General features: G+C 53.6%; 2 protein-coding genes across 3 annotated transcripts in view; one reads left to right on the top strand and one right to left on the bottom strand.

Annotated features, from left to right (window-relative positions):
• Positions 1 to 305: 305 nt before the first annotated feature.
• On the top strand, positions 306 to 19,155 carry PYGB (glycogen phosphorylase B). Its single transcript, XM_072857164.1, has 20 exons — positions 306 to 660; positions 3,021 to 3,122; positions 5,035 to 5,113; positions 6,020 to 6,123; positions 7,593 to 7,724; positions 10,305 to 10,416; positions 11,500 to 11,582; positions 12,535 to 12,678; positions 13,022 to 13,114; positions 13,242 to 13,388; positions 13,515 to 13,678; positions 14,043 to 14,157; positions 14,874 to 14,975; positions 15,115 to 15,262; positions 15,819 to 15,877; positions 16,215 to 16,356; positions 16,707 to 16,914; positions 17,368 to 17,502; positions 17,695 to 17,761; positions 18,034 to 19,155. Exons 1-20 carry the CDS (start codon positions 418 to 420, stop codon positions 18,184 to 18,186), a joined length of 2,532 nt encoding a protein of 843 aa, XP_072713265.1. The 5' UTR covers positions 306 to 417; the 3' UTR covers positions 18,187 to 19,155.
• A 1,868-nt stretch (positions 19,156 to 21,023) lies between these two features.
• Positions 21,024 to 27,185, bottom strand: part of ABHD12 (abhydrolase domain containing 12, lysophospholipase) — a 45,877-nt gene continuing 39,715 nt past the window's right edge. The window contains exons 7-13 of one of the 2 annotated variants that reach the window (XM_072857170.1): positions 26,214 to 26,343; positions 24,669 to 24,706; positions 24,397 to 24,476; positions 23,495 to 23,577; positions 22,633 to 22,711; positions 22,214 to 22,341; positions 21,024 to 21,507 (exon numbers count right to left, since the gene is read on the bottom strand). In XM_072857170.1, the coding sequence (XP_072713271.1) occupies positions 21,486 to 21,507; positions 22,214 to 22,341; positions 22,633 to 22,711; positions 23,495 to 23,577; positions 24,397 to 24,476; positions 24,669 to 24,706; positions 26,214 to 26,343 (560 nt within the window). In that variant the 3' untranslated portion in view covers positions 21,024 to 21,485. Of the gene's footprint in view, positions 21,710 to 22,213; positions 22,342 to 22,632; positions 22,712 to 23,494; positions 23,578 to 24,396; positions 24,477 to 24,668; positions 24,707 to 26,213; positions 26,344 to 27,185 lie in introns of both variants that reach the window. The other variant, XM_072857169.1, reaches the window with a different exon arrangement.

The raw sequence follows: 27,185 nt of genomic DNA on the forward strand, positions 1-27,185 counted from the left end.
AGCCCCAGATGCCATCCCTGTCCCCGCAAGCTATCCCAGCCCCCTATGCCATGCCCGTCCCCATCAGCCCGCCCCCGCCGCCACCCGGGGCCCGGGCCAGAGGCGGGCGCCGAGACGGGACGGGGCGGGCGGCAGGGTGGCGGCAGCCCCGGCCCCCCGCGCCGTGTCGCGGCCCGCCCCGGCGCTGCGGGGCCGGGCAGGGGCGGGCGGCCGCTCCCCTCATCGGGGGCCGGGCCGGGCCGGGCGCCAGCCGTGCGGGGCCCCGCCTCGTCGCGGGCGGCGGAGGCGCAGGCGCGGCGGCCCCGGCTGCGGCAGAGCCAGAGCCGGAGCCGGAGCCGGAGCCGGAGCCGGAGCCGGAGCCGGAGCCGGAGCCAGCGGCAGAGCCAGCGGCGGAACCGGCCGGGCGGCGGCGGCGGGATGGCGGCGCCGCTGAGCGACGGGGACCGGCGGAAGCAGATCAGCGTGCGGGGGATCGCGGGGCTCGGGGACGTGGCGGAGGTGCGGAAGAGCTTCAACCGCCACCTCCACTTCACCCTCGTCAAGGACCGCAACGTCGCCACCCCCCGCGACTACTACTTCGCGCTGGCCCACACGGTGCGCGACCACCTGGTGGGGCGCTGGATCCGCACCCAGCAGCACTACTACGAGCGAGACCCCAAGGTGAGCCCCGACCGGCCTCGCCGCGGGGGGAAGCCGGGGGACGCGGAGGGGGACAGGGGCGCGGCGGCTGCGCCTTCCCCGTCGGCCCCGCGGGTGTCTCCGTGTCCGCGTGACGGGTGTCACTGCTGACGTGGCCAGCGGGCATCCCCACGGCCCTGTCCCTCGCGTGCATCTCGCCGTGGCCGTGTCCCCTTGGGCATCACCACAGCCGTGGCCCCTTGCCGTGGCCGTGTCCCTCGTGCAGCTCACCGTGGCTTCTTCCCCGTGGGCATCGCCGCAGCCGTATCCCTTGCATGCGCCCCGCTGTGGCTGTGTCCCCATGGGCATCGCCATGGCCACGGACCTTGTGTGCACCTTGCCACGGCCGTGGCCCTCTGCACCTCACTGTGGCCACGTCCCTGTGGGCATCGCCATGGCCATGTCCACTGCACGCACCTCACCGTGGCTGTGTCCCCGTGGGCCTTGCCCCAGCCATGTCCCTCACACACATCTTGCCGTGGCTGTGTCCCCATGGGCATCACCACAGCCGTGTCCCTCATGCAGTTCACCATGGCTGTGTCCCCACAAGCTTCTTCGCAGCCCTGTCCCGATGAGCCTCGCTGCAGCCATGTCTCCCTTCAGGCATCCCCACAACTGTGACCCCCTGTGCCTTGTCGCAGCCATGTCCCCTGTGATCACCCTGTGAAGCGTGTCCTCACACAGGCCTTGCTGCTGCCAGGTCCTCTGCATGCTTCACTGTGGCCATGTGCTGCACTCGCACCACGGCGCTGGTGTCCCCTGTGGGCATCGTCACCTCCACGTCTCAGCACATGCCTCAGCACAGCCATGTCCTGGCTTCACTCCTGCAGAGCCCGCAGGGAGCTCGGCTTTGAGGCTGGAGAGGAGTTTCTTGCCTCGTGCAAACCAGACAAGCTCTCCCAGATTACCAAACCCTGGGGAGCTGGTGGTTCTCGGGGGACTTGGCCTGCTCCCTTCTCTCCTCCCCACTTGTCAGGTCAGGGCGGCAATGCTGGAGATGTTGGGGGCTGCGGGACGTTATTCAGCCTTAATCCTTTTGAATTAAAACCCAATCCAGCACTTAACTGGAGAGCCCCAGAGGGCAGGTGTGTACTAGAAAAGGCACATACCTTCCCAGCATGCAGGCAGTTGCCTCCCCGACTCAGCTCTTTTCTCGGGGTTATGAATATTGCCTTGACACAAGAAACTGCACTTTCACGCCGGTACGGCTGCACATGCACTGGGAGTTACGCCAGTGTGTGGAGCTCTCCCTTTTATCCTTACTCACACAAATGCGCTCTGATCCGTAATGCTGCACTAACAGAAGGGATCGTACAGATCCCATAAAAGCTAAGAGGAGCTTGGAGTGGGTTTGCTTACTATCCCCTGCACTTAGATTTTTCACTAGAAACACATCCCTGCAGGAGACTGAAAGGGGCAGAGTATTTATGCAACTGTGTGATGTTTTCAGTCTTTCCGATGAGCCCTAAGGAACAGATGGACCCTTTCAGACTCCCAGCAGAGGTGGCAGAGTGGGTAATCCTGCTGCTTAGCAGGGAAGGATCCCAGCTACAAAGGAAAGAGATTCAAGGGGAAGCGCGATTTAAAGTCAGCCTATTGCTCTGTTAAAAATTCCCGTTTATTTATAAAAATATCTATAGCGGTAAATCTGAGTGAGGGCAAAAGTTAGCACAGCCTGCTTTTCATCCTACAAACAGGCTTTCATTAGCATTCGTGGCACAGGCACAGCTCCTCTGAAACTTGGAAGGTCACCGCAGAGCAGCCTGTCTTGCACAGTTGTGCCGGGAACCCTGCCACCCGTGGGACACTCAAGTTGTTCAACAGGGTGAAATATGTGTGTGAAACTTGGTGCGGGGAGGACAGGAAGACCCCTGCGATAGGAGCGCTGGGAAATCTCCAGGAGGAAAGGGCCAGCATGCGTGGGGCAGGGGCTTCGCTCCGGCTTTCAGCAGGCTCTGGATCAGCTTCAGCTCAGCATGGGAAAACTTTAAAAGCCCAGCATAAGCATCACCTCAGCTGAGCTTGACAGTGTATAAATATACCATTCAGCATCCTAGATAATTCTTGCCCTAAGTTAATTAGGGAAACACTTAACAGGCAACGAGATTTTTCTATAGAAGGCTGTTGGCAGGGAGACGCGCGGCGGAGGGTTGGCTAGCATCCCGCATGAGAGCCTTCTGACAAACAAACTGCGGTGTGTGGCGTTCAGGAGCAGGCGCCAAGAGCCGGTTTGGGAAGGCATCCCTACTCTGGAAAGCACTCGGGTCTGCTCTTAATTTTAAGTGACTTTGGTGAAAGCAAAGTGCTGTGCTGTGTGTAAGCATCTTGCTTTGCCTCCCCAGCGCATTTACTACCTGTCCCTGGAGTTCTACATGGGCCGCACTCTGCAGAACACCATGGTGAACCTGGGCCTGCAGAACGCTTGCGACGAAGCCATTTACCAGGTGAAGTCTTGGGGGTACTGGGGTCCCCCTGAGGAACTGGCCAAACTTTTCCATGCAGAAGGCTGGGTATCTTTATTTCTCAGGGCTTCCTCCTAAGGATGTGTTATTTTGACTAAACAAAGCGAGGCTTGGCTCTCTGTTAGTGTTTTTCATCCCTTAGAGAAGACCATGGGGGAGCCTTGGGGTTCCTTGAGAGTTGGAGTATGGTTTTCTCAAACCACTGTTTTCCTGTAGTGGCTGGAAAAATCCAGAAGAGTATCCAGAAAGCAACACCCAGTATCCCAAAAGACTAGGGAGTCCCAGGCTGCAAATAGCTTTCCATTACTAGGAGAGATGATGGCTTATCACGGGAGATGTAGTCTAATGGGGGAAGCTGGGCCAGAAGGGGAAACTGGAGCACCCAGACACCAAATTACAGTTCATACATGCAGCTACACCAGGCACCACAGCAGCGCTGCCAGATAAAAGTGAATCACTGGGAAGGAAGAAAAAGGGGGAGATCATTCGCTTGAATTAAAATGTCATCGGATGAGTTCAAACTGGAAAAAACACAGCTGAGTACCACCAAGGCAATCACAAATGTGAGGCCATGCTTACTTAGGCTTGCAGCCACCTCTGCAGCAGGACAGTGACCTTTTTGTCAGAGTATGAGTTTTTGGGCTTTCTCACCCAAAAGCTTTATTTCCCCCCCCTGTCTCCCCCCACCCCCCACCCCACTGGAGTGATCCATGTTACACTTCCTAGCAGAAGTTAGGTTCTGTCACTGTCTCTCAAAATGAGGTGCTACGATTGCTGATGAAACATCCTGGTGAGCATTTTCCCTGCCAAGGGATGGGAATGGATTTCCAGGGAGGGACCTGACATGTTTCCTCTCTGAGGTATCGTGCCTTGGAGGGCAGGCTGGCTTTTTTCAGAGTGGATCCTCAAGTCCCTCTGCAAGGCATTTTCCACATGCTGATTTGGCCTGATGTGTGAGCGGAAGCTTCCCTCGCTGTAGACTCCAACATGTGTAGCTCGTCATGGCCAGTGGCCAGCTGGGATGGGAGGTCTTGTATCCAGCATGGCTCAGTCACTGAGAGAATTCACCTCAGTTTTTGTGACCCTGTCACACTGTCCATGAGGCTTTTCCAGCTTGTGGTTGCAGACCGCTGAAGCTCTGGGAGAGCGGTTCAGGGAGCAGCCATGGTGTTGGCTTGACTCCCCGCTGTCCCCCCTGGCACTGAGGTGAGATACTGCTGCCCTCTGAGAGGCAGCATCTCTTGACTCCTGGAGAATCCTTGCTGCTGGCATGCTTAACCTTCATCTAGCAGCAGCCCCTGGGCCAGAGGACAAATGGCCCGAGAGATGCAGCAGAGGAGACAACCACTTCCAGCTATGGACTCTGGCCAAGGAGCTCGGTGGCAGGCTGGGCAGGATGCGGGAAGGCACGGAGCGTAACGGCAAACGCCGCAGTAACCAGCTGCCAGCATGGTCGTGCCCTTCCTCAAGGACTGGGTGGGTGTGAGCAGAGGGATGCCGCGCGTACCTGGGCAGGACTCAGTGGTCCCTTGTGTGCCGACTTGGCCGTTTGCCATCCTGTCCCCAACGGCGAGTTCGGTGGAGGGGCCTCCTGGCGTGAGGGGCTGCCAGGAGATGAGTGTTTTGTTTGAGGTCTCTAAGGAAACCTAATTCATGGGAAAGTGACATTTGATGATGGGCTAAATTGTTTTCCAATTAATCGGGCTGCCTGGTGACCAGAGGCTGGTGAGATGCTTTGTGGGGAGGGGAGGGTGGGGGGATGCAGAGACCCCCGTGGGTTTAATTTCCTGTGGTGTGGGTTGTTTTGGGATCTGTGTTTGCCCTCCTTGGAGAGCAGCCCCAGGGCGTGGGCTTTGGGTGGTGACATGTTCTGCTGTGGCTCTTTCCCCCATAGCTGGGTTTGGACTTGGAGGAGCTGGAAGAAATCGAAGAAGATGCTGGGCTGGGAAACGGAGGCCTGGGCCGCCTGGCAGGTAATATGGGGAGAGGGGAGCCCCCTCCTCACACAGAGTGCACGGGGACCGAGCGTGGCCTGGCTGGAGGCTGTCACGCCCTCACCGCCGGCACCGCAGCAGGACAGCATGCAGACCTCAGCCCGCATCCACCCCACAGCCCTTCAGCAGCGTGGTACCCTCCCGCCTGCTCCTGGCTGGCCAGAAACGAGCCCCCTCCCCAGTGAGAGCATCCAGGAGATGTAGTTGTGTGGTCTGCAGCACAGCAGGCGAGGCTGTGGCTGAAAGAGGCTGTCTGGAGCCTTTCTCCTCACCTCCCTGTGAAATCTCTCACTTTTCAGAGGCACCCAAGCAGCTCTCACGTAGGCAGATTGTTGACTGCTATTGCAGTCTGCGTGTCCCACGGGACTGCTGGAGATGAGAGCTCCCCAATGCAGAGGAAATGCTGGGGCTGATCTTTACCAAAGCTGCTCCAGACTGAGGGCTGGAAGGGTTTGCTTTGAAAGCAATAATAGCAAAGTAGCTGGTGGAGCAGCAAGTCGGGGTCAGAAGCCCTGCTTTACCGGGCAGGTAGGCTTAGAGCAAGACACAGGCACCTTGGGCAAGTTTAGAAGAGCTCTGACTGTGACAAGGCTGGATTTGGGTTTTTGGTGACCTGTCCTTGTCACCAACAACTTTGGGGTGTTTGTGGTGGATGGGGTCCACCCCGATGTGCATGGATGGTGCATGGGGATGCATATGCATATGGATCTACTGCATATGGATCTACTACATAGGGTCTACTGCATATGGATTTCCTCTGAGTAGTAAATGTTTCCAGTGGCATTGGTTGTGGCAGCTCCTCACCCCCATGCACAGCACGCTGTAGCAGGTGCAGTGAGCGAGGGGTGAGGTTCCTTGCAGCATGACCATGCTCTGCTCTTCCAGCTTGCTTCCTGGACTCCATGGCCACTCTGGGGCTGGCAGCATATGGTTACGGCATCCGCTACGAGTTCGGTATCTTCAATCAGAAGATTGTCGACGGCTGGCAGGTACATTGGCAAACTCAAGTCACCCTTTCTCCTCCTGTTTCACGCTGCCGTGGCCACCTCTGCCTGTGGACAAGGCCTGGCCACACAAACAGCACTGCAGTGCCTTGAGCTGTTCATAAACTGGGCGTTTGGGCCCACCACCTGGTGCCAAATGGGCTGTCACTTCCTACTGCTTGTGCTGACCCTAGGGCTGTGACCACCTGAGCAAAGAGAAGTGATGAGGGCAGTGGGCTGCGTGTGCGGCAGGTGCTAACCCAGGGACACATGCAAGCTCATCCACGCCAGTCACCAACCTTGCATGATGGTGTTGGAGCTGAGCCCACAGGGCACGGCTGCCCACAGGGCAGAGGTCTCCCTGCCCAGGGCTCCAGAGCACAGCTGCAACAAGAGTCCCATCCAGCCTGGCAGTGAGTGGGCAAGGAGTCAGGCTAAGGATGGAGATGTGGCTAAACACCTCATGAAGGTGTCTGGTGGAGGATGAATTTGAACATGATGGAGCACATGCAAGTGCCTGGGGTGCTGCTGCTCCTGCGGGTTCCCTGTGAGACTGGCAGCGGGGGCTTAAACAGGGGCTCTGCTGTAGCATTAATGATCATAATATTTTGCAAGTGAAAATACGGTAAAAAACTGCCCCAGCTGGCTGTTTTCCCTAGTGTACGTCTGGAAATGGTTTCCATTAGGAGACTTGCCTTGCTTCTGAGCAAAAAGGACCTTTTTTCCCCTTAAAATAGCTCTCCATGAGTCAGGGAGGGTGAGAGGTTTGAGGGTTGTTTTTTCCTCCTTCCCCACAAAGAAGCTGCAATGCTAGGCCCTATAAATGGTGAAAACAGGGGAAAAAGCATCTGCTGTAATTGCCTTAATGTTACTTAAAGAAGAACAGGGGTGGTGGCAATACTGGGCTGTGGCTCAGACCTGCCCCCGGCCTGGCAGCAAAATGCCTGCAGGCACAGAGCATCTCTCCATGTGCCTCTGCCCCTCTGGTTTCTGGTGCACATCAGCCTTGATGGCTCTGCTGAATGCACTTCACGCCCATTGGCGCTGTTACGAGCAGAGAGGAGAAATCCTGGCAGAGGGCAGAGCAGTTAGCAAGACCTGGGTTACAGGGGGTGGTTTGTGGCCAGGAACAGCACCGATGACCTTCTAGGGAACCACATCCCACATATCCCACTATCGCAGTCAAACTGGATGTAAAGGCCTCGAGACAGACTGAGTGCAGTGGTCTGTGGAGTTTGTATGGTTTAAACCTGTACAGCTCTGCAAAGCCCACAGAGGCTGGTTTATTTATACCAGCTGGGATGTAGTCATCCATGTTTCGAAAAGCCCAGCTGTCCTCTAGAGGCCTCTGCATATCCATTTTTAAAGCCAGCTTACTAAAGCTTGGCTTTTCAACTGGCCTCCATTTGGAGAGCCTAGTTTAGCCTACACTTGGAGACACAAGCCATCACTTGAGCCCTGTTTGCCTCTTGCAGGTGGAGGAGGCCGATGACTGGCTACGCTATGGCAATCCCTGGGAGAAAGCTCGCCCAGAGTACATGCTCCCCGTGCACTTCTACGGCCGCGTGGATCACACCCCTGAGGGTGTGAAGTGGATTGACACTCAGGTACCAACATCCCCCTTGGTGCTGGGCTGGGGGAGGATGGGCCGGGGTAGCGTGGAGGGGGAGAGTCTGTCCCCAGGCTGCCTGAGGTGGTCAGACTTTGCTTCTCTCCCAGTCTGGCAAAACTCTCTCTGCTACCCTTGCAATTACAAAGATGACTTTGTTGGCTACAGCTGCAGCAGGATTTGAGGAAAAAGAGGGATGATATTCAGTCACAGCTGTAACTTAGATCAGTTGGGGCCTCGTTCTCTACTGATCTCCAGGGTGAAGCCCCACAGTCTTGCACGGATCTATGTTGGAGGAGGACTGTATCCCTGGCAGCTGTGCTAGACTCCTTCCGCACTGCTCCTGGCTACCACTCACTCAAACCCAGTGGTTTTGCAGGTGGTTCTGGCACTGGTGCTGTGGGTGGACATTCATCTTGTGGGGTGGCCATGGAGCAGTCCTGTGGGTTTAAGCAACTCCCATGATCAGAGCAAGTTCCTCTTTCCCAGACCAGCCTGATGGGTAGAGTGCTGTCAGGGGAGGCTGGAGGCATGGTTTCAAGTCTCCAGTCTGCCTGGAGGCCTTGTTTTGCGGCATCGTGGCGAGCAAATGCTTCTTCAGCCTCCCCTAGTTGGCGAGGTAATGTTGTGCTTCAGGAGCATGTGCCTGCTCAGAGCACAGGCTGCTGCATCGTAAATGCGTTCCAGTCTTACAGCTGAGGAAGGCAAGCTTTAAAGAGGGACAGATTTATTAAGAGGATTGAAGGTATTTCAGCCTCTCCTGTCTAAGCGCTGCCCAGGATGGCGGAAGGAGGAAGGACTATGAATTTCTCTGGGATTCAGGGACATGACCTAGCCTTGTTCCCATGATGTTCAAGGGTCTTTCAGCGTGATGAGCTAGCTCTGTCCATCCCAGGAGTGCACAGTCATAAAGCCAAGCCATTCTCTTCAGCACCAAGAGCTGAAGCTCAGCTGCAGAGTCACCTGGGCCCGCTCAGAGGAGAAATAAACCAGGTCCTTTTCCAGGGACCCTGGCTGTCAAAGGCTGTGCAGTGACCTAGGCCATTCCCAGGACACACACAGTGCAGGGGTTCAACACCGCAGCCCCATGAACAGCATGGAGGCATCATGTCAGAGCTCTCTGGGGAAGCAGACATCCACTTGGGAACCGAGGGCCATTGCCTTTCATTGTGCTCCTCTTCTGACCCTGGCGGTAGTCTGGGGTTTCAGGGATCCCAAGCAGTGCAGTGGAAACACTGCTTCCTACAAGGAGGTGAATTTTCAGATAGTGCCATTAGGGGAACAAGTTAGAAAGGCTCAAAAAAGCCAAAGACGCAGTCTCCAAATATAGCATCACTCAGTTCATGTGACGTGTGCCCCAGTCCTGTGGCTCAGGCAGGGCAGGCTTTCTGCTTGCTTCCATGTTTGGAGTTGGGAATAGCAGCTTTGAGAGCCTGAGCTCTTGCTGATTCTCCCCAGAGGGGAGGTGTTGCTGACGCCGGCACAAAGAGGCTGTTCAGGGCCAACATGCTGATCTGCCTGGGTTTTCCCTGGCCTGTGAGCACAGCTCCTTCAGTTCTCTGCTGCCTCTCGCATCTTTGCTTGGGGACAGCCTCTGGCTGCCGGGCTGTTACGCCAGTACACACTGACTTGTTCAGCAGGATGCTGGCTCCTTTTGCCAGCGTCAGAGAGGCGGCCCAGGCTCCGTACTGCAGGATCAGGGCCTTGCTCTGCAAGCACCATTCAGCTCTGCTGTCATAGGCACTCAGCCTTTTGTTCCAGGCTGAGGTCGGGGTGCCTTGCCTTGCTGCTCAGCAGGTCTGGAGGCACACAGATGTTGGCACAGCAGTGAGCTGGAGCACCAAGCTTGGAAGCACACCCATGCCTTGCCTGGCTAGTGTAACCTGAGCTGGGAGCCCTAGTGTTACTCCCTGTAGCCATGTGTGCAGCATCCTGATGCTTAAGCATCATCCATAGACTGCACTAATAGTTTTGCACACATGTTCAGTTTGAGTGCTGGTGGTCTCAGTGGATTTACTCAGGGAGGTTCAACAAACCTTGAACACTGGGTGAATTGCTCTGGGAATGGTGCTGCGGTGGTAGGGTTTGGTCCTGGCAGGCTGCAGAAGGCTAAAGGGCAGAATTCAGGCTGTGGAGTTGATCACAGATGGAAGCACAAAGGTCCCAGCTGCCCTGGCCCTACCCCAGCACAGACAGAATCGCAGTGGACAGCTGAGGATGCTTGCAGTGCTCTGGTGAATAACTAATAGGTACGCCAGTTGGTATAGGAAGGTCGGCAGGTTGCTTGCAACTCTCTTTTACATTTAATTGATGGGCTTGTAACTCCGGTTTGTCAGTAAAGCTCCAGACTGCTCTGCTTCTCCTATTAACGCTTTGCCAGTGGGTGCCGGAAGTGCCCATGATAGCAGGGAAGTCTGTGAAGCTCAGCAGGTGTGTTTTAGTGAGGTGAGATTTTTACCACAGCCAGGAGCTGTCTGTGTCCTCTGGGTTCTTCCTGCAGAGGTTTCAGCCACTTTCCCACCTTCTCTGAGGCTACCGTGCTGCTAATCAGAGGGGAACACTGGTTGTCCTTTTGCAGGTTGTCCTTGCTATGCCTTACGACACGCCAGTGCCAGGATACAAGAACAACACTGTAAACACCATGAGGCTGTGGTCTGCAAAAGCACCCAATGACTTCAACCTCCAAGAGTGTAAGTGCTATTCCTCCACCGCCTCTCTTCTGGCCAGGCTGGGACCTGGTAGTTCTTGTGTGCATAGCACCTGGCACAGCACTCCCCATCTGGCCTGCTTTATCCATACCTCCTGGCTACCTCCAAAACACAGCGCTGTGTACGCATCCATGCATCACACTACCTCCAACCACTTCCAGAGCCCTCATGCACCAGGACACCTATCCATCCTCCTTCCATCCCCATCATGTTTATCACGCTCTCAAAACCTGCCCTGTGTCTTCCCCAAGTGATAGACCACCTGCCGCTGCATTCCCCACATCACCAAATAAGCTGCAAACCCACACTTGCCATGGAGGGTCATTTCTGTGCAGCATCATCCCTTAGTGCTGAAGGAAAAGAGCAGCACAGCCCACCTTACTGTTGGTTTCCTTTGGGTCTACGTGTGACCTCTCTAGTGCATTTTTCAGGCTCTAATTGTAGTGCTGAACAGCAGATACAGCGCAACCAACATACCAACGTCAGTGCTAAGCTGTTACAGAAGGGGAGAGTTTTAGGCTAGACTGATTTGATTTATTCTTCCATACTGGCAAGTGTAGAGGTGTATGTGTCCAAGCAGCCCTGCCAGGAGAACTTGTGTGGGACAAGGGGTGATGGCTCTTGAGTCCTCATAATGTCTCCTCAATTCTTGACTGGCAGATGCGAGCTGGGTTTCGGATGAGCCTTTTGTACCCTTTAGGAGTTGAGTGTGATTGTGGTCTTTGTGCTCCTTTGCCCTGCCCCATTTCTCCTTAGTCCTTAAGCAAGATGGCTGGTCACTCACTTCCTTTTTTTTGCCTTCTCTGGCTGCTATCTGTCTTCAGTTTCTGTCTGTCCTTCCTGATATGTGTGTCTTGAGAAACTGCATGGAGATGTGCCTTTGTCTTATACCATCTCCTCCTGTCTCTCTGGTGCCTTTCACACATGTACATTCCCATTTGTACTTCATTAATACCAGCCTGTTACAAATCTCTCTACGAGAGAAGAGGGAGAAGCTCAGTATCAGGGACCTGCCTGAATCTCTACAGCTGCTGCAGTGCTGTGTGTATTTCTCTCTTGCTGCAGTCAATGTGGGTGACTATATTGAGGCGGTGTTGGACAGAAACCTGGCAGAAAACATATCCAGAGTCCTGTACCCAAATGACAACGTGAGTGACTCTCTTGCCTCTCTTCCCTGTTGCTCAGGATCATCCTCCCTGTAGTTATATCTCCTTGTTTGCAAGCACTGGAAGGTCATGGCCACCTGATGTTTATTGTTCTGGTTTGAGGATTTTTAATACAATAGGCTGGCCCTGTAATTCTCAGTGAACAGACACAGCTCTGCTGGCTCCAGAGGATCTCTGCTGACTGATGGCAGCTGAGAGTCTGGCCCATATTGTATAGCTGCTCTGTTCCCTGCTGTAAGGAGGGGAAGACATATTACTCCTTCAAATTCAAGGCAGTTGCCAATTTACATGGCTTACCCTTTGCAAAAGTAAGTTGTCAATTCAGAGGCAGCCATGAGAGAGGACTTGTTTCCATCCCCAGTTCAAGGGATTTCTCACTGCAGGGACTGTCCCAGGCCATGCACTCACTGGGCACCGGATCCAAAAGGGAAGAGCCTTCACTATCTAGTCATGGATTAGCATCTGTGCTGGAAAAAGCTCATCTCCTGCACTTTACCCCCACCCTCTCATTCCTGCTGGTGTTTTAAAATAGACCAGCGTGAAGTGTAAGTGTGCAGGGGAGGCAGGTGGTGTGTCCAGAGACACTGGCTCCTGGCTATTGCAGGGAGTCTAAAAATCCTTGGTCCAAAAACCCTGCAAAAGGTCTTGGAGTGAGGGCGGGAGCTGTGCTTGCTCTGTAGGAGTAGCATGGATGTGGCAGGTTCTGTTGCCCTCTGGAGGCAGCTGTTTGGGATGCCAAGCCCCTTGTCGGTCCCTACAGCTGCTGCCCCATCAGAGGTGGTATAAGAAACATCCACATTTCCCCTGATGAGGTGCTGAACCTGTGAGGCCTGTTGGGAAGCCTGTCAGAGTGGATAGGAGCATCTCCAGGGGTTTGGCTGCCCACTGGGGATGGCGGCTGCAGCACTGATGGCTGTGGTCCCCCCACTTGCAGTTCTTTGAAGGCAAGGAGCTGCGGCTGAAACAGGAGTACTTTGTGGTGGCTGCTACCCTCCAAGACATCATCCGCCGCTTTAAGTCCTCCAAATTTGGCTGTCGAGACCCTGTGAGAACATGCTTTGAAACCTTCCCAGACAAGGTGAGTTTGTGGGCAGAGAGGGGCTGGGGGTGTTTCAGCCAGACCTGCCCATCATGAGGGAGAGCAGGATGCTCAGGACCAAGTGGGGCATGTATACAAAGATCCTGGCAATTTGGGTTGGAAAACAGGTGATCTCCCAGGCCTATTTTCCCAGGGAAAAATTTGCAATTTGGAGCAAAACTTGCAAAGGTTGAATAGCTCCATTCCTGGGAGCTCTGTCTGTTTCTGGGGTATGTGCCATGAGAAGACGCTTGGGGCTGACCCTCACCCCAACCCCATGCATGTGGGATACTGTCCCAGTCCTATCACTGCCAGATCTGAGCCCAGCAAGTCTGTGTTGCAGGTGGCTATTCAGCTAAATGACACCCACCCTGCCCTGTCCATCCCAGAGCTCATGCGGATCCTGGTGGATGTGGAGAAAGTGGATTGGGACAAGGTAAGCAGAGCTGGGAGGTCCATGCCGAACCTTGCAGGGGAAAGAGCTGCTGTCCTGTCCTCACATGGGGTTTCCTTTCCCCTCCTGGCCTGGACACACGCGCGTTAACCTGCTGTCTGTAACGCAGGCCTGGGAGATCACGAAACGGACCTGCGCCTACACCAACCACACTGTGCTGCCTGAAGCCCTGGAACGCTGGCCGGTCTCCATGTTTGAAAAGCTGCTGCCACGTCACCTAGAGATCATTTATGCCCTCAATCAAATGCATCTGGATGTAAGGGACTGGGCTGGTCACAGGGTGTGGGAACTCTGGGGGTCTTGATCTGGCTACTTTTAGGATGGGAATGTTCCAAGGTCCTATGGCTGGGTTGCTAATGTTTCTCTGCCTGCCTGCCTGCAGCGGGTGGCAGCTCTCTACCCAGGGGACATTGACCGTCTCCGGAGGATGTCGGTGATCGAGGAAGGAGACTGCAAACGTATTAACATGGCACATCTCTGTGTGATTGGCTCCCATGCAGTCAACGGCGTGGCCCGCATCCACTCTGACATTGTGAAGAACTCAGTGTGAGTTGGGGGGAGAACCAAGGCACGCACCCTCTCCACTCACTGGGCTTTGCCTGCAAGCCTAGGGGGCTAGCTGGAGCGATCAGGTGTCAAAGTCTGCTTTGGTTGCCCTGCTGGGCATGGCAGGCTGGGGAGACTGTCTCATTCACATGCGCGCAAGGTCTAACTTGCACTAACATCTCCCTTTGGAGCTGGTGAAACCCTTGGCATTATGGCTGAGGAAGGGGGTGAGAGGCAGCATAGAGAGTTCACACTTGTTAGGACAGTCTCTGTGGATCTCCCTGTGAGTCAGGAGCACATGCAGTGTGGGCCCAGCTGAAGCTCTGGGTGGTAGTGGGTGGTTCAGAGCTCCCTGGTGTTCCAGGTTCAAGGATTTCTATGAGCTGGAGCCGGAAAAGTTTCAGAACAAGACAAACGGGATCACACCGAGGCGCTGGCTCCTGCTGTGCAACCCGGGACTGGCCGATGTTATTGCTGAGGTGAGTCGCAAGCACCTGAAGTGAGGGGCTGAGTGTGATCTGTTCGCTTCTGATCACCTCTTCATGTGGTCTCATCAGACCTGAGGCTAATGCTTGGCGGGTGTGAGTGAGGACAGTATGGGAGGAGCACGCCTGTTGCACATGTAGGTGTGAGATTGGCTGGGCTTTAAAGTTGGTGATGAAGAGTTGGCCAAAAAGTTGCAGAAATTTGGATCTGGTTCCCTGCCCTCACAGTGGCTACGCACAACCTGTCAGGTAGTACTATGGTGTGTGAAATGGGTTATCTGCAAAAGCACGCAGCTTCACAGCCTCAGTTCTGTCTCCTTTGTTTACCAGGCCCCTTAGCACAGGTTTTTGCTTCACTCTGTGACATGCCACAGCTCAATAACATCCTGCAATTAACTGTATCTTTACATCCTGCCCATCAGTTTCTCCAGCTGCCTAGAGGCCCTGGTACATGTGCACACATCCTCCCTCTAAAGCTCCTTAAGAGGGACTTTTTTGGGTTTTTGCAAGTGCCCTGTTTCCTCTGTACCTTTGGGCTCCCTGATGACACAGAAAAATAACCTTGCCATAAGAAACTGTGCCCCTTTTCTTGGCCAGAGTGCCTCTTCCAATTCCCAACTGCACTGTGGCATCTACGTTGGGGAAGTGCAGTTGTGGACTGGTGAGGTGTCTCACAGGTGGCACATCCCTCTCTTGATTTGTTCTTTTAGAAAATCGGGGAAGGCTTTATCACAGATCTGAGCCAGCTGCAGAAGCTACTGGATTTCATCAATAATGAGACTTTTATCAGGGATGTGGCAAAAGTCAAACAGGTAATGTGCACTAGAGGTGGGGTGGGGGGGGAAGAAGGCTAAAGGCACCACGCTACCAGGAACATCCCAGCAGCGAACGCTCACTTCTGACACAAGGCCTGGAAACCCATGCCTGTTCCTCATCAGATTTTCTTGCCAGGAGAACAAGCTGAAGTTTGCAGCCTACTTGGAGGAACAGTACAAGGTCAAGATCAACCCTTCGTCCATGTTCGATGTTCAGGTCAAGCGAATCCATGAGTACAAGCGGCAACTGCTGAACTGCCTGCATGCTATCACCCTCTACAACCGTAAGTCCTGCCTGGGCTGGTAGGCAAGGGGTGTCCCCGCAGCGTCTCACTGCCAGGGTTCCCGTGTAAAAGTATGCCAGCTGGTGGACAAGGACTCCTGAGTGTAGCTCTGCCCTCCTGTCATGAAGGGCTTCTCTCTGGGAAGGAAGACAGTGTCTGAAGGGTCATACAGAGCTCTGAGGAAAAGCTCACAGCCCATGTCTCCAGCCCAGCTGGGTCTCAGGGCCCAGGTAACCCCCACACCTGTACTGCAGGTGTTAGGAATGGCCTGGTGCAAGTTAAAACCCCACTCCCCAGTGCATGCTTGGGGCCCCTGCCCATTCCCAAAGGGAGGCAAGTCATTGGAGCTCTGCATCGTGCTGGCTTGAGTAGTTCTCGGAGAACTTTGCACAGCTCGCCCAGCACAGCTCTGGCAGATGTCTGGTTGGGCTTCAGGGTCCTGCAAATTAGCTGGGTCCACGTGACATGGGCTGGGATCCCAGTCCACCTCTGATGCACGCAATAAACTCTGTCCAGTTTATCTTCACTTTGGTTGTGTTATGCTCTGCTCTTTCAGGCATCAGAAGCAATCCATCCAAATCCTTTGTGCCCAGGACTATTATGATTGGAGGAAAGGTAACACGCGTTCCAGACTCAGTGCGTGCATGGCTCAGTGGGGATGTGGGGAAGGTGCTGTCCCCTTTCTGTGGCTTTGCCAGGCCCAGTGTAGGTTAGCCAGCATGTGTCTGCTGGCTCTTCAGGAGGCACCTTCATGGACTAATCAGACTGCACAAGGCCCCATCACTCTTTCCCTGTGGCTCAGGACTTCTCCTCCCAGTAGGGTGTTTTTGCTGATCCATGTGAGCAGCAGAGGTGAGACCCAGATTCTCCCCGTGGTGAGGACCCGCACTGGCACCTCTCATGCTTTCCCTTCCTTAAAAGCCTTCACCATTTCTGGGCTGCTCTTCTTCAGGCGGCCCCTGGCTACCACATGGCCAAGATGATCATCAAACTCATCACATCCATCGGTGAGGTCATCAACAACGATCCCTATGTGGGGGACAGGCTGAAAGTCATCTTCCTGGAGAACTACCGGGTATCCTTGGCCGAGAAGGGTACGTCTGGTTTTGTGTAAGCACACATCAGGAGGTGGGCATGTCCCAGCTGAGCCCAGAAACAGGCTGGCCTGAGAGGCTGTCATGGCAGGTCACCTGGCTCTCCCTTAGGAAGGGCCTGAGGGCTCCACACAGGGCAGGGAGCCAGCTTCACGCAGGAGTGACAGCAGCTGCATGGGGTTGTGGCAGGGCTGAGCCCGGCTCTGGCTCCAGAGCTGCGCTGTTTGGGCTGAGGTTGAGGTCAGCAGGGCCACTAGCAGATGCCCAGGGTTGTTTTGTTGTCCTGGACCCAGGTTGTGGGGAGCTGCAGTGTGCCAAGGATTAACTCCTACCTCTCTTGCACCTGGCAGTGATCCCGGCAGCGGATCTCTCCCAGCAGATCTCCACAGCTGGCACAGAGGCCTCAGGCACCGGCAACATGAAGTTCATGGTGAACGGGGCCCTCACCATTGGTACCATGGACGGAGCCAATGTGGAGATGGCTGAGGAGGCAGGCGAAGAAAACCTCTTCATCTTTGGCATGCGGGTGGAGGACGTGGAAGCCCTGGATCACCAAGGGTTGGTGCTGGGGAGAGCCCAATGCGTGCCAGGGCTTGTCAGATGGGGATACAGGTCACAGCTCTGGCAGGGAGAGCCATGATCTCTGGGAGGGACACCCTCCTCCCTGGGCAGCTCTGGAGCAGAAAAAAGCAGGAGGCTGGAGGCAGCCTCGGCCCTGGGCTGGTCACTGGTTGGTCCATCAAGGATTCAGCCCAAGCAGTTCGCCCAGAGCACAATGATTGTGAATGGGACGTGAGCCTGGGCACAGAGTGTTTCAGGCACTGCGACTGGTCTCGGAGCCACTAGCAGGGTGCTCTGATGGACACAGCCCCAGGAACAAGGCTCCTCACTCAGGAGCCATACGACATCCTCGCCTGCCCTCCCTGCCCCAGACACGTCCATTCCTGCTCTCCGGGTGCTGGGCCCCAGGGGAGAGCATCAGTCCCTGCAGCCTGTCTCTGCTGGGCACAGGTATAACGCACGGGAGTACTACGAGCGCCTGCCAGAGCTGCGACAGGCTATCGACCAGATCAGCAGCGGTTTCTTCTCCCCTCGAGACCCCGGTTGCTTCAGGGACGTTGTGAACATGCTCATGTACCATGACAGGTTAGTCCTGGCAAGCATCCCCTTTGGTAGGCTGCTCTTAGCCTGCCCAGGCCTCCTTCCCAGCTGGCCTGGGTCCCCCTGCACAGGGGCTAAGCCCTGCCTGCCCACGGGAAGATGTCTGTGCTGCCCTGTCCTGCCAGGCTGGGACCCTACAGCAGGCAAACCCCAACCTTACCCTACTTTGGGTTTCAGGTTTAAAGTGTTTGCCGACTACGAGGCCTACATTAAATGCCAAGGCCAAGTGGACCAGCTGTTCATGGTAAGAGCTGCCCACGATTGAGGGGGAGGGACAGGGTCTTTGGCCATGGCAGTGCAGCAGGGACACTGGGGGGAGCTGGGATGAGCGTGCTCCTGCAGAGCCCTTCTTACAGACACATCGCATGGGCATGGGGCAGGGTGAGGCAGGTTGTGCTGCTTTGGCAGCCGGTGTTTAAACCGGCCAAGCATGCATAGCCAGGGCCCTGCAAGGCTGCAAGCTGGGACAGAGCCAGGTGAGGGACTGACTGCTGACATTGCCTCTCCTCTTCCCAGGACCCCCGGGAGTGGACTAAGAAAGTCATCAGGAACATTGCATGCTCGGGCAAGTTCTCCAGTGACAGAACCATCATGGAGTATGCCCAGGAGATCTGGGGCGTAGAGCCATCTGCCACAAAAATCCCCCCACCCAACCTCCCCCGGGATTGAAGCACAGAGGGAAGGAAGCACAGAGGGAAGGAAGGAGGGATGGGTTCCCAGCCCAGGAGGCCTCACCTGCATTTCACCACCAGTCAGATGGGCTCAGCTCTGCAGAAACAAGGCCCTTCCCTCAGGGGGGTAAGAAGGATGCTCTGAGGAGCAGCCCTGACTGAGGAACAGGAGCTGGGGGAGAGGAGAAAGGACCCTGTGTTTGTACCCATGTATCCAGCCTGCATGTGCTGCATAGTGCTTTTAGTGAGATGACCACAGATAAGTCTTCCACAGCTGCGCTCTATGCTTAACAAGGGCTTCCCAACTACATCCTCCCCTCTCCCCCTGCATGCAGCCTGGCCTAGCCTCCCCACAAGCAGGTTTAGCCAACACAGAGCATGTCCTGCATCCTCCTCCAGTGGGTCTGCCAGCCCCAAAGCCAGGGGAGGGAGAGGCCAGTGCCTGCCCCTCCAGTCACTCCCTTCCCCCGTAATGCCTAGAGAAGATGGGGCTGGCTGTTAAAGCAGCTGGCCCCAGTGCAGGCACCAATGTCAAACTCTCTGTGCCACAAACAGGAGAGAGGACCTGGGATCAGCCGTTTCCTTGCCACAGAGCTTGCCGTAGCCTCCTCCCATGCCTCTTTGTTAACTAAAAGCCCAGTAACCAAGCCACTCCAGGGATTTTTAGCCTCTATATCTGCATAGAGAGGGCTGTACCTGCCACAGTGGGGTGGCTGACCCTGCTGGGCCCGTAGGCCCCAAGCAGGCTCTTGGCTCACCAGGCACAGCTGTATGCTGGGTGCTACCCAGGGGGTGAACATGTATCACATCTCTTGTGTCCCTCCACAGCTGGGTCATGCTGCTCTGTGTGTCCCTCCTGGTGCTGGGGTCAGAGTTTAACACCCATAGTGCTGTGTAGTGCACCAGTACTCCCCTGTGTGACACCAACTCATTAAAACAACCAGAACACTTGCTGGTTTGACTTCTGGCTGACTTGTGACTACTCCATGCCTGTGGGTTCAGGTTGCAACAAGTTCAGGCCATGACACCTGAAGCCATGCTGGCCTTCCCCAGCTGTGGCTTCATGGGATGTGGTCCCCTGCAGCTGGCACTGTCATGGAGGCAACCTGCCCATGGCAGAAAGGTCGGTCTTGCCAGTGCACAGGGTGTACAGGAGGGAGCTGGTACCAGAGGCTGCACTGGGCTAGCTAGGGCCAAAGCCATTTACCTGCACCCCTGGCACACTGACTATATGCACTGGGGTGGGGGTTACAGCTTTGGGTTTGCCCTGCAAATGGCACACAGGACTGCTGTGCTAGAAGCTCCCACAGGCAGCTCCCATTTCCCTCATCCCCAGTGGGGAAGCAGAGCCTCAGCTGCAACTGGACTACAGGTATAGACCCACTGAGCTCCAGGAGAGCCACTCACCCAGCACTGGCAGCAGCCACAAAGGCTTGCCCAGTCCCAGCTGCGAGCTCATCTCCCATGCACAACCCTACTACAGCCCTGCCACGCACCCAGCTGACCTGCCCAACTGAGGAAAAAGTCCCAAAAACTACCAGGTAAAATGGGTGAAGCTGAAGTGATCAGCAGTCAATGCCTTTATTAAAACTACACCACTTTTAGATAAACATTTCAGTTTAAATTTCTAAGCATAGCACTGGCCTACTAACAGGAATGGCGGTGTTGGGATCACCAACACCAGCAGTTCACGTGCTGCACCCTCAGCTCTGTCACACAGGAGGAAGGCAAAGCCTCCGCTTTGCCCCAGGCCAGCTGCCGGCAGTAGCACTAGCTGGAATGTGCATGTCACTCTCCAGAGCCAAGTAAGTGTTTATCTTCTGTCAGTGCAATAAATACAAGTGCGTCAAACATAATTTAAGTGGCACAGTTAGCTTGAGTATCATGGGTCAGAAACCTCAGGGACAACCATGCTATGGCAGAAGAATCTCAGTACAAGAACAAGCTACTGTCTGCTTTGCAACTAGTATGAGCCTGCAGATATAACCTGGATGCATGCTGAGCAGTTTATATTATGCTGTACACCCCTGAACAGACCCTTCAGGCAGCACAATTCACTCTAAGCACTAGTGACTAAACCTACAGCACCTGGTATTGTCTATATAGACTGACAGGGGGCAGGGCCAGGTCCCCAGCCAGACAGCACAGTCAGCATATGACCCTCTCCCATCTCAGTGCAGAGCTCGTCGGTGGTGTAAAACAGCCCCTGTTCTAGCCCCAAGCAGGGCAAGGACACCCCCAGAACCTCTCCCCATGGGAGAGACTCATTTCCACTTCTGCCTCCTGGACAATGTGCTCCGACCATGGCTGTGAGATGGGCTGAGAAGTGCTACTGGAAGTGCCTGGGATGCCCAGAGCACAGAAGGGAGGCGGAGGGAGAGACGGGGAGGGACACCCCAGACTTATTTTTTGCATCAAGAACTGCATACCACTGCCTGCTTTTAACTACAGAGGAACAGTGTAGCCACCAGGACCAGGAAAACCTGACCTAAGGAGTTAAAAGGTAGTTGAGGAAAAAAAACCTGCCCTTCCCACCCAAAGGAAGCACATGTCTCGGTGTGTACAGGGAGAATGGAAGACATCCACTCCCACATTGTTCATGGTAGGGGGAGATCAAGCAAAAAAGTAATCTCACACTTTCCAGCTTAAACTCCCAAGTTTGCAATTTATCCACATAAGTCACTTCAGTCCTAATAGGAAGTGCACGTGAACAAGGGGAGGAGCTCCACAAAGGATAGCAGGGATGGGAGCAGAAATTATGTTCAGAAGGAAAAGGGTACAGAAAAGATAAAAGGGCACCAACCTTCTCCATTAAATAGATGTTTGAGAAGGAAGGACAAAAAAAATCTTTCATTTTATTTCCAAATGTGTGCAGTTAGCCCAACACTTGCAACACATCATGACTGAAGAGCTAAATAAATATATCTCACCACCTGGATCTTCCATGTATTTGTAATTACAGCCACTTAGCGAAAAGGAAAGGCAAAACATGTATTTCCTAGAAAGAGAACACCTCAAACTCAAGCAAGACAACTGTAGTATGGAGACACGGCAAAAGCCATTTGCCTACAAATGAGTCTCTATGTGATCCAAAAACAGCAGCAGTGTTTAAAAGTGAAAGAAACACCCTTGGTCATGACACACGTGTCCTAGGAATGTCTGTCCTCAGCGGTACCACACCAGATTGGCCAGGCTTTGTTGTGCTTACATTTTTCATGGTTTGGTAGTGGCTCCTGTGCTGTTATCATCCCCTCCATCCACATCAAAAAAGAAGCCAACAACTTCTTTCTTCTACCATCACAGATGCTGATGCCAGGAGCTGGAGTTGCCAAGGGTACACATCAGGACCAGAGTGGGAATCCCTGACCTCCTCTAGTGCCAGGGATGGAAGAATGGCAAACTGACCCACAGGGAGGGGGGAGGAAAAGGAGAGACAGGAAGGAAAGAAAGGAAAATCTCTGTGCTGCCAAGCAGCCAGTCTTCAGTGATGATGCTCATGTTCCGGTTTTCCCAGGAACTCCCTAGGAAAGGGAACGACACAGCAGTGACACTCAGCTCTCCTACGCTCTGGTGCAGGCTGCAGCCTGCAGGTCTTCCCATTCACCTGGCAAATACTAGGGCTTGAGCACTTGCAGCTACAGGGAACAGCACTGAGCTTTGCTCTCACCCATCAGTGGCTCCCACAAGAAGAGGGAAGCAGAAGTAGCTGCTCTGCAAACAACTTCTCCAGAGCATCCAGCTCACAGCAGAGATGAGCCAGAGAGGAGAAGTGCTCCCAGTGTTCTGTTACTCCCCTTCCCAAAACCTGCTTTGCAGGGAGGTGGAGAGCTCTGACTTTGTGCTAAGCCAGCCCCAGTATCTCACCCACTCTGGAGCCCAAAGGGGTTTTCAGAAGAGCTGCCCAATACAGGCACCTGTTACACATCTCTCTTGCTCCTGGGCTCATGTCAGTGTGCCCCAAAGCCCCAAGCCCCAGCCCCCCCCCCCCCCAAGCCAGAGGAGACCCCGGTTAGCTGGGCTGTTACCGCAGTATTCGAGGTAGCTCTGGACTCCTGTAGATGTACTTGTGCCGGTAGCCGAGGTCTGTGTGGAATGGGACAAACTGCACCTTGTAGTCTCGGAAACTCCGTGATGTTGCAGCAATGTTGTAAAGCTGAGTCCAAGGGGAGGCAGGTGAGGGACATGTGTCACTCCAAACCAACTACCCCTGCCAAACTAGCACCCCTGTCAGGGGTGGGTTATGGGCTCTGGCTTGACCAGCTTTGCTAGCTCTAGCTCTTTTTCACTATTGATTTGCCACCTCCAACACCACAGAATTTGTAGTCCCTTCGGGTTATGTATTTCTACATACACCTTCCTATTGCTGACTTTTTGCCTGGCTGGGATGTCATTCTATCCACACCAGTTCCTCCCACCAGATCAGTTTGCAGAGCCATGCATGTACCTTCTTTCCCAGATGAAATGGTACCACCGGGTCATCCTCAGCATGAAGGATGAGCAGGGAGCAGGAAATGTATTTCACGCTGTAAAAGAGACAACCATGTCACAAAGGCTCAGAGCAATCCCATCACTCTCTAACACCAACACACTTGGATTTTCAAGGAAACTGCAATGACAAACATGTCCTGTGGGTCATTCACTGCAGTTCAGATCTTGAAAACACTATTATCTGGCCACCATTCATTTGGCCTATAGAATATTTACTAGTGAAAGGCATCCTTGTAAAAGCTACTTGCTGCTTAGACCAGAGAAAAGTGGCTCACCCCACTGCAAAGCATCATCCCCCAAGATTTGGTTTGGTTTCAGACTGGAAACCACACTCACAAATGCTCAGGCTCTTGAATCAAAGGCTCAGTGAAAAGAGATAATGTTATGACACGCAGGGTGGCTTATGCAAGTGCACAGTAGAGCAGAGAAAACTTCCCAAACCTTCAATGTCCCAATGCTACTGTTTAATGTGTAACAACCTTGAAAAGCATAAATCACATGGACCAAATTAGCATATCCCTGAGTAGTCTCTGTTGCATCTGTCCTTATTAAGAACACTTAAAAAAGAACTCCCCAGTGCAAAGTTGTGTTGCATTCAGGGCTGGAAGAGTAACTGAAATCCCTTCAGCAAGTATAATGCTTCAACAACAACCACCACCACCCAAACAAACAAACAAAAAAACCCCAAAACCACAAAACTCAAACCCAACCAAAACAAACAAACAAAAAAAAGCAGAGAGTGCAGTCTGATGTCTATCCTCCTTGATGCTTGCCGTGGCTCACTGCGGCCACAGCTGAAATCCCAGCAAAGAACTCACTTCTCATCATTTGCAAATTTAATTCCACTTGTCGTGATGGGGTCAAGGAAGAACCAGTCAAACCCAGGGAAGTATCTGTATATCTGAGAGGAAAAATTTGTGTTAGTGGCAGGCACCAGCAGGACAGTTATGCAAACAGCAGTAACGGGGCAGGCCACTGTTATCCCAGTAACATCTCTTGGCTGCTGGCTGTGCTCTCTGCAGTGAGATGGTCCATGTTTCCACAAGCATAATTTTTCCTCTCCTGTTTCAGGCCCATCTTATCAGCCTGCTCAGGAGCAGGTGCTCTGGGTGCTTGTATGGTCAAGGTCTCTAGGTATCACGCTGCTGCTGGCAACAGTCTTCCTGGAAGAGAGCTTTATCCCCAGGGCACCTCACCAGCCTGGCTGCATCCAACACCCAGTCTGGGTGTCTGCTCAGTTCAGAGCCAACTCACAGCCATGCCGGATGGAAGAGATGGCCACATCAGAGTGAACTCAGTAGGGAAACCATGCAAGTGCAAAGGGGCCACTTGGTCGGGGTAGTGACCAAGAGAAGCCCAGCTTTGCCATTGCTTTGCTCACAGCCCACAAAATAGCCTCCTGCAACAGAGAAGCTACAACACAAGAAGAACAGGCTATCCACTGCTGACAGCAGAGTATCTTCCCCTCCCTACATTTACTGCCCTTTCTGATCCCAGTTTCTGTCTTCTTTAAGCAGGCTCCACACATGGCTCTGGTACTGCTTGTTGTCGTAGTGTTCCCAGGAGCTGCCTTAAGTGCAGCTCTTTACCCCTGATGTTTTTAAATACCACTGCTGCCCCACAAGTCATGCAGTTAGCTCAGCTACATCACTTCTGAAGTGAAGTTAATTTCTAAGCATGCAATTACATGCCACTAGTGTGAGGGCCACTGTGTACTTGCCACAGAAAAGGGGTGACTTCGCGCCTCCTCCCGTATGTTGGTGAATGGAGATTCCAGTATCAGGGCATCCGGGGGTGTTTCTGAAAAGCCGAAGGTAATGTGCTGAAATGCAGGGGTGCAGATAGCCAGCAAGGTCAGGCTCTGCCTTATGAGAGCAGCTGCCACCATGGTGCACCAAGGACAGCCTTGTCACAGCCACAAACGTATGCGGAAATCTGGGACGCCAGCAGGACCCGGGCTGGGTGGGAAAAGCATCCACCCACCAGACTTACCTCTCTCGCAAAGGCGCCTCACTAGATTTGTTGCAACCCTGGAAAGAAGAACAACGAGCATTTAGTCTGGTGCAACCCCTCTGCAAAGCACCAGGCTCTAGTGGTAGTAGGTGGCAGAGGTACAACTCAACTGCCATAACATCCACCCCTCGCACTGTCTGAGATCTGGGCAGCCAGCCCACAGCGACTTGGGTTCCCACAGGTCTCCCATACCCAACTGTCTCAAATGGCATCAGGTGCCTGCATTTAGGTGAGTGAACAAGTCCAAGGAGGCAGCACACCATGTAGCCACTTGGAAAGATCTCCTTTAAGGTGGTGCTCAGGCTCCCAGCAGCTGTGTGATACAGCCTCTTACCCCCGAACCACAAGGGCTGAGCAAGAAAGAGGGGAATGCGGGGATATGGGCAGAGGGGTGCTGTGTTCGAGGCAGCTGGAACGCAGGGTCCCAGGGTGACACTGCAAGGAATTTTCATAGCTGGGTCAGAAAGCAGCAAGGTCTCCCCCATGCATCTCCCTAGTGGGACAGGGATATTTCCAAAGTTGCTGAATCCTCCAAGCACAGCATATTTCAGAAACCTCAAACTCCTGGCTGGCTATGGTCACCAGGCTACTCAGATTGCAGTGCATTGGGAAATGTCACGAGCATGCTCTGACCCAGAAAGGGATCCTGAACATGGCAAAAATTTAGAGGAAGAGCCAAAGGAAAAGCCTTTGCCTTCTCTCAAACAAAGCAGGATGTTTCATATCACAGCAATGAAGAGGCACTATCCTGAAATACCTCCCTGTCCCAGCACCACATTTGTTGGACAGTAAGGCAGGCTGTTGTGGTCTCAAACAGTTTAACCTGCACATAGCTCAACTCAAAAGTAACTCTTGTGTTTGCCCTCTGCTCCTCCACAAATCAAGGGGGTAAGAGCACATGCTGCCTGCCTAACACAACCCACCTCCAGACAGCAATGGAGGAAGCAGGAAAAGAAAGTTAAAAACATGCAGGCAAAGGGACTTGACACTTTGAACTTCCCTGTGCCAGGCATGACCACGTAAGTGTCACAGATGGCCAGCAGTGTAGTCATTCAGGCATCTGCATGAGTACTGATTACACACAACATGTTTGCCAGGACAGGAGGAAAAGATTTTGTAAGGGCAAGTCATGTGCACGTGCGGCTGGTCTGAGATACACTTTCAGAGTATCAGAGAAGCCTGATGTTCTGCTCCAAAGGACATAGACACAGGTTCACCACAGGAAGAGATCAGCGCAGTCCCACTTTCTCTCCCCGTGGTCGATCTGCGTTATATTATTCTAAGTGTCTTTTTCCAGTGGAATCCTCTGGACAATGAAGGTTCAAGATGAATTCCTGCACAGTCATTCACTGTAGCCCTTCTCACTCTGTAGAGCGCAAAGGGAAAGCTACTCTGCAGCTATTATGCCACAGACTCCAAGCCAAGCCAGCCTGGGGATTACGGCACACTTGGATGACCTTCATCCAAGGTCAGTATTTAATGTTTTTCAGAAGCTGCTACGTCCCACTGAGATTAGATGCTTACCCTGTGCCCAAGGAGTGTCCCCATATATAGACAGAGTTGTCTCCGCTTCTCGCTTTTATCCAGTCAAAGACATGAAGGGCGTCGTAGGTCATTCCCCTCTCTGACGGGCTGCCTATTGAATCGCCCCAGCCTGAAACACAAATAGTCCTTCTGAGAATCGCACAAACTGGTCAGCAAGGCCAGCCAGCTCTTCCCATGCGCCCCATCTGCATCTGCAAAGGGACCTGGGACATAGACAGTTTCTGTTTATTTCACTGTCCACCTCTACAATTTGGAGCTGAAAGTCCTGATTGATCTGCAGTCATTTAAACAAAGTAACTGCTGACTGCCAAGGAGTTTTTGTGGATTTAGTCAACAACAAAAACAAGAGCTGGATCTCAAACACTGCCACACTGTGTTGTTGCACCTACCAACCTGCAACAGCCCAGCTCCCAAACCTTATCTGCTTTTGCATGCATGTAACCAATTTGTAAGTGGAGCCTCCAAGAACATAAGAATTAGATGCTTAGGGTCAAAAAACCAAGCACGTTTCACAAAGCTGTTGCAACATCAGTTTGCCCATGCTGTTCGATGAATGCCCTCAAGCAATCTTCCACCCTCCTGATTGTTTTGGCTCTATCACTATTGCAACATGTCTACATATCTTATGCTAAGCAGCAAGCATCCCACATCCCTCCTGATACCTGAGAAGCAGCCAGAGAAGCAGCTGCCAGCAGGACTGAAAAACAGGGCAAGCTCCTACAAATAAATCTCTCCCAGATGTCGTCTTGATAAAAATGCAATGGGTTAGTTTCTTTCCTATATCTCCAGTGGCATTACACTGCAAGCATGGCTTAAATACTAAGAAGGGAAAAAAAGAGCAGCAGATGCTTGACTGCTGGTGGCACAGAGTTGCAAAATGGTCACGGCTTCTGCCAAGGACATTAACAATTGTTAGCAAATCATTTACTCTATGTCTTAGCTCACCTATCA

This window comes from Ciconia boyciana, chromosome 3, assembly GCF_034638445.1.
Source record: "Ciconia boyciana chromosome 3, ASM3463844v1, whole genome shotgun sequence".
In the NCBI taxonomy this organism is placed as follows: Eukaryota; Metazoa; Chordata; class Aves; order Ciconiiformes; family Ciconiidae; genus Ciconia; species Ciconia boyciana.

Excerpts from the sequence above, each read along its gene's own strand:
- PYGB (XM_072857164.1), top strand. The coding sequence starts at position 418 with ATGGCGGCGCCGCTGAGCGACGGGGACCGGCGGAAGCAGATCAGCGTG. Across the intron at positions 5,114-6,019 it reads AGGCCTGGGCCGCCTGGCAG|CTTGCTTCCTGGACTCCATG; the intron begins GTAATATGGGGA and ends CTGCTCTTCCAG. Across the intron at positions 14,158-14,873 it reads TGGCCGATGTTATTGCTGAG|AAAATCGGGGAAGGCTTTAT; the intron begins GTGAGTCGCAAG and ends TTGTTCTTTTAG.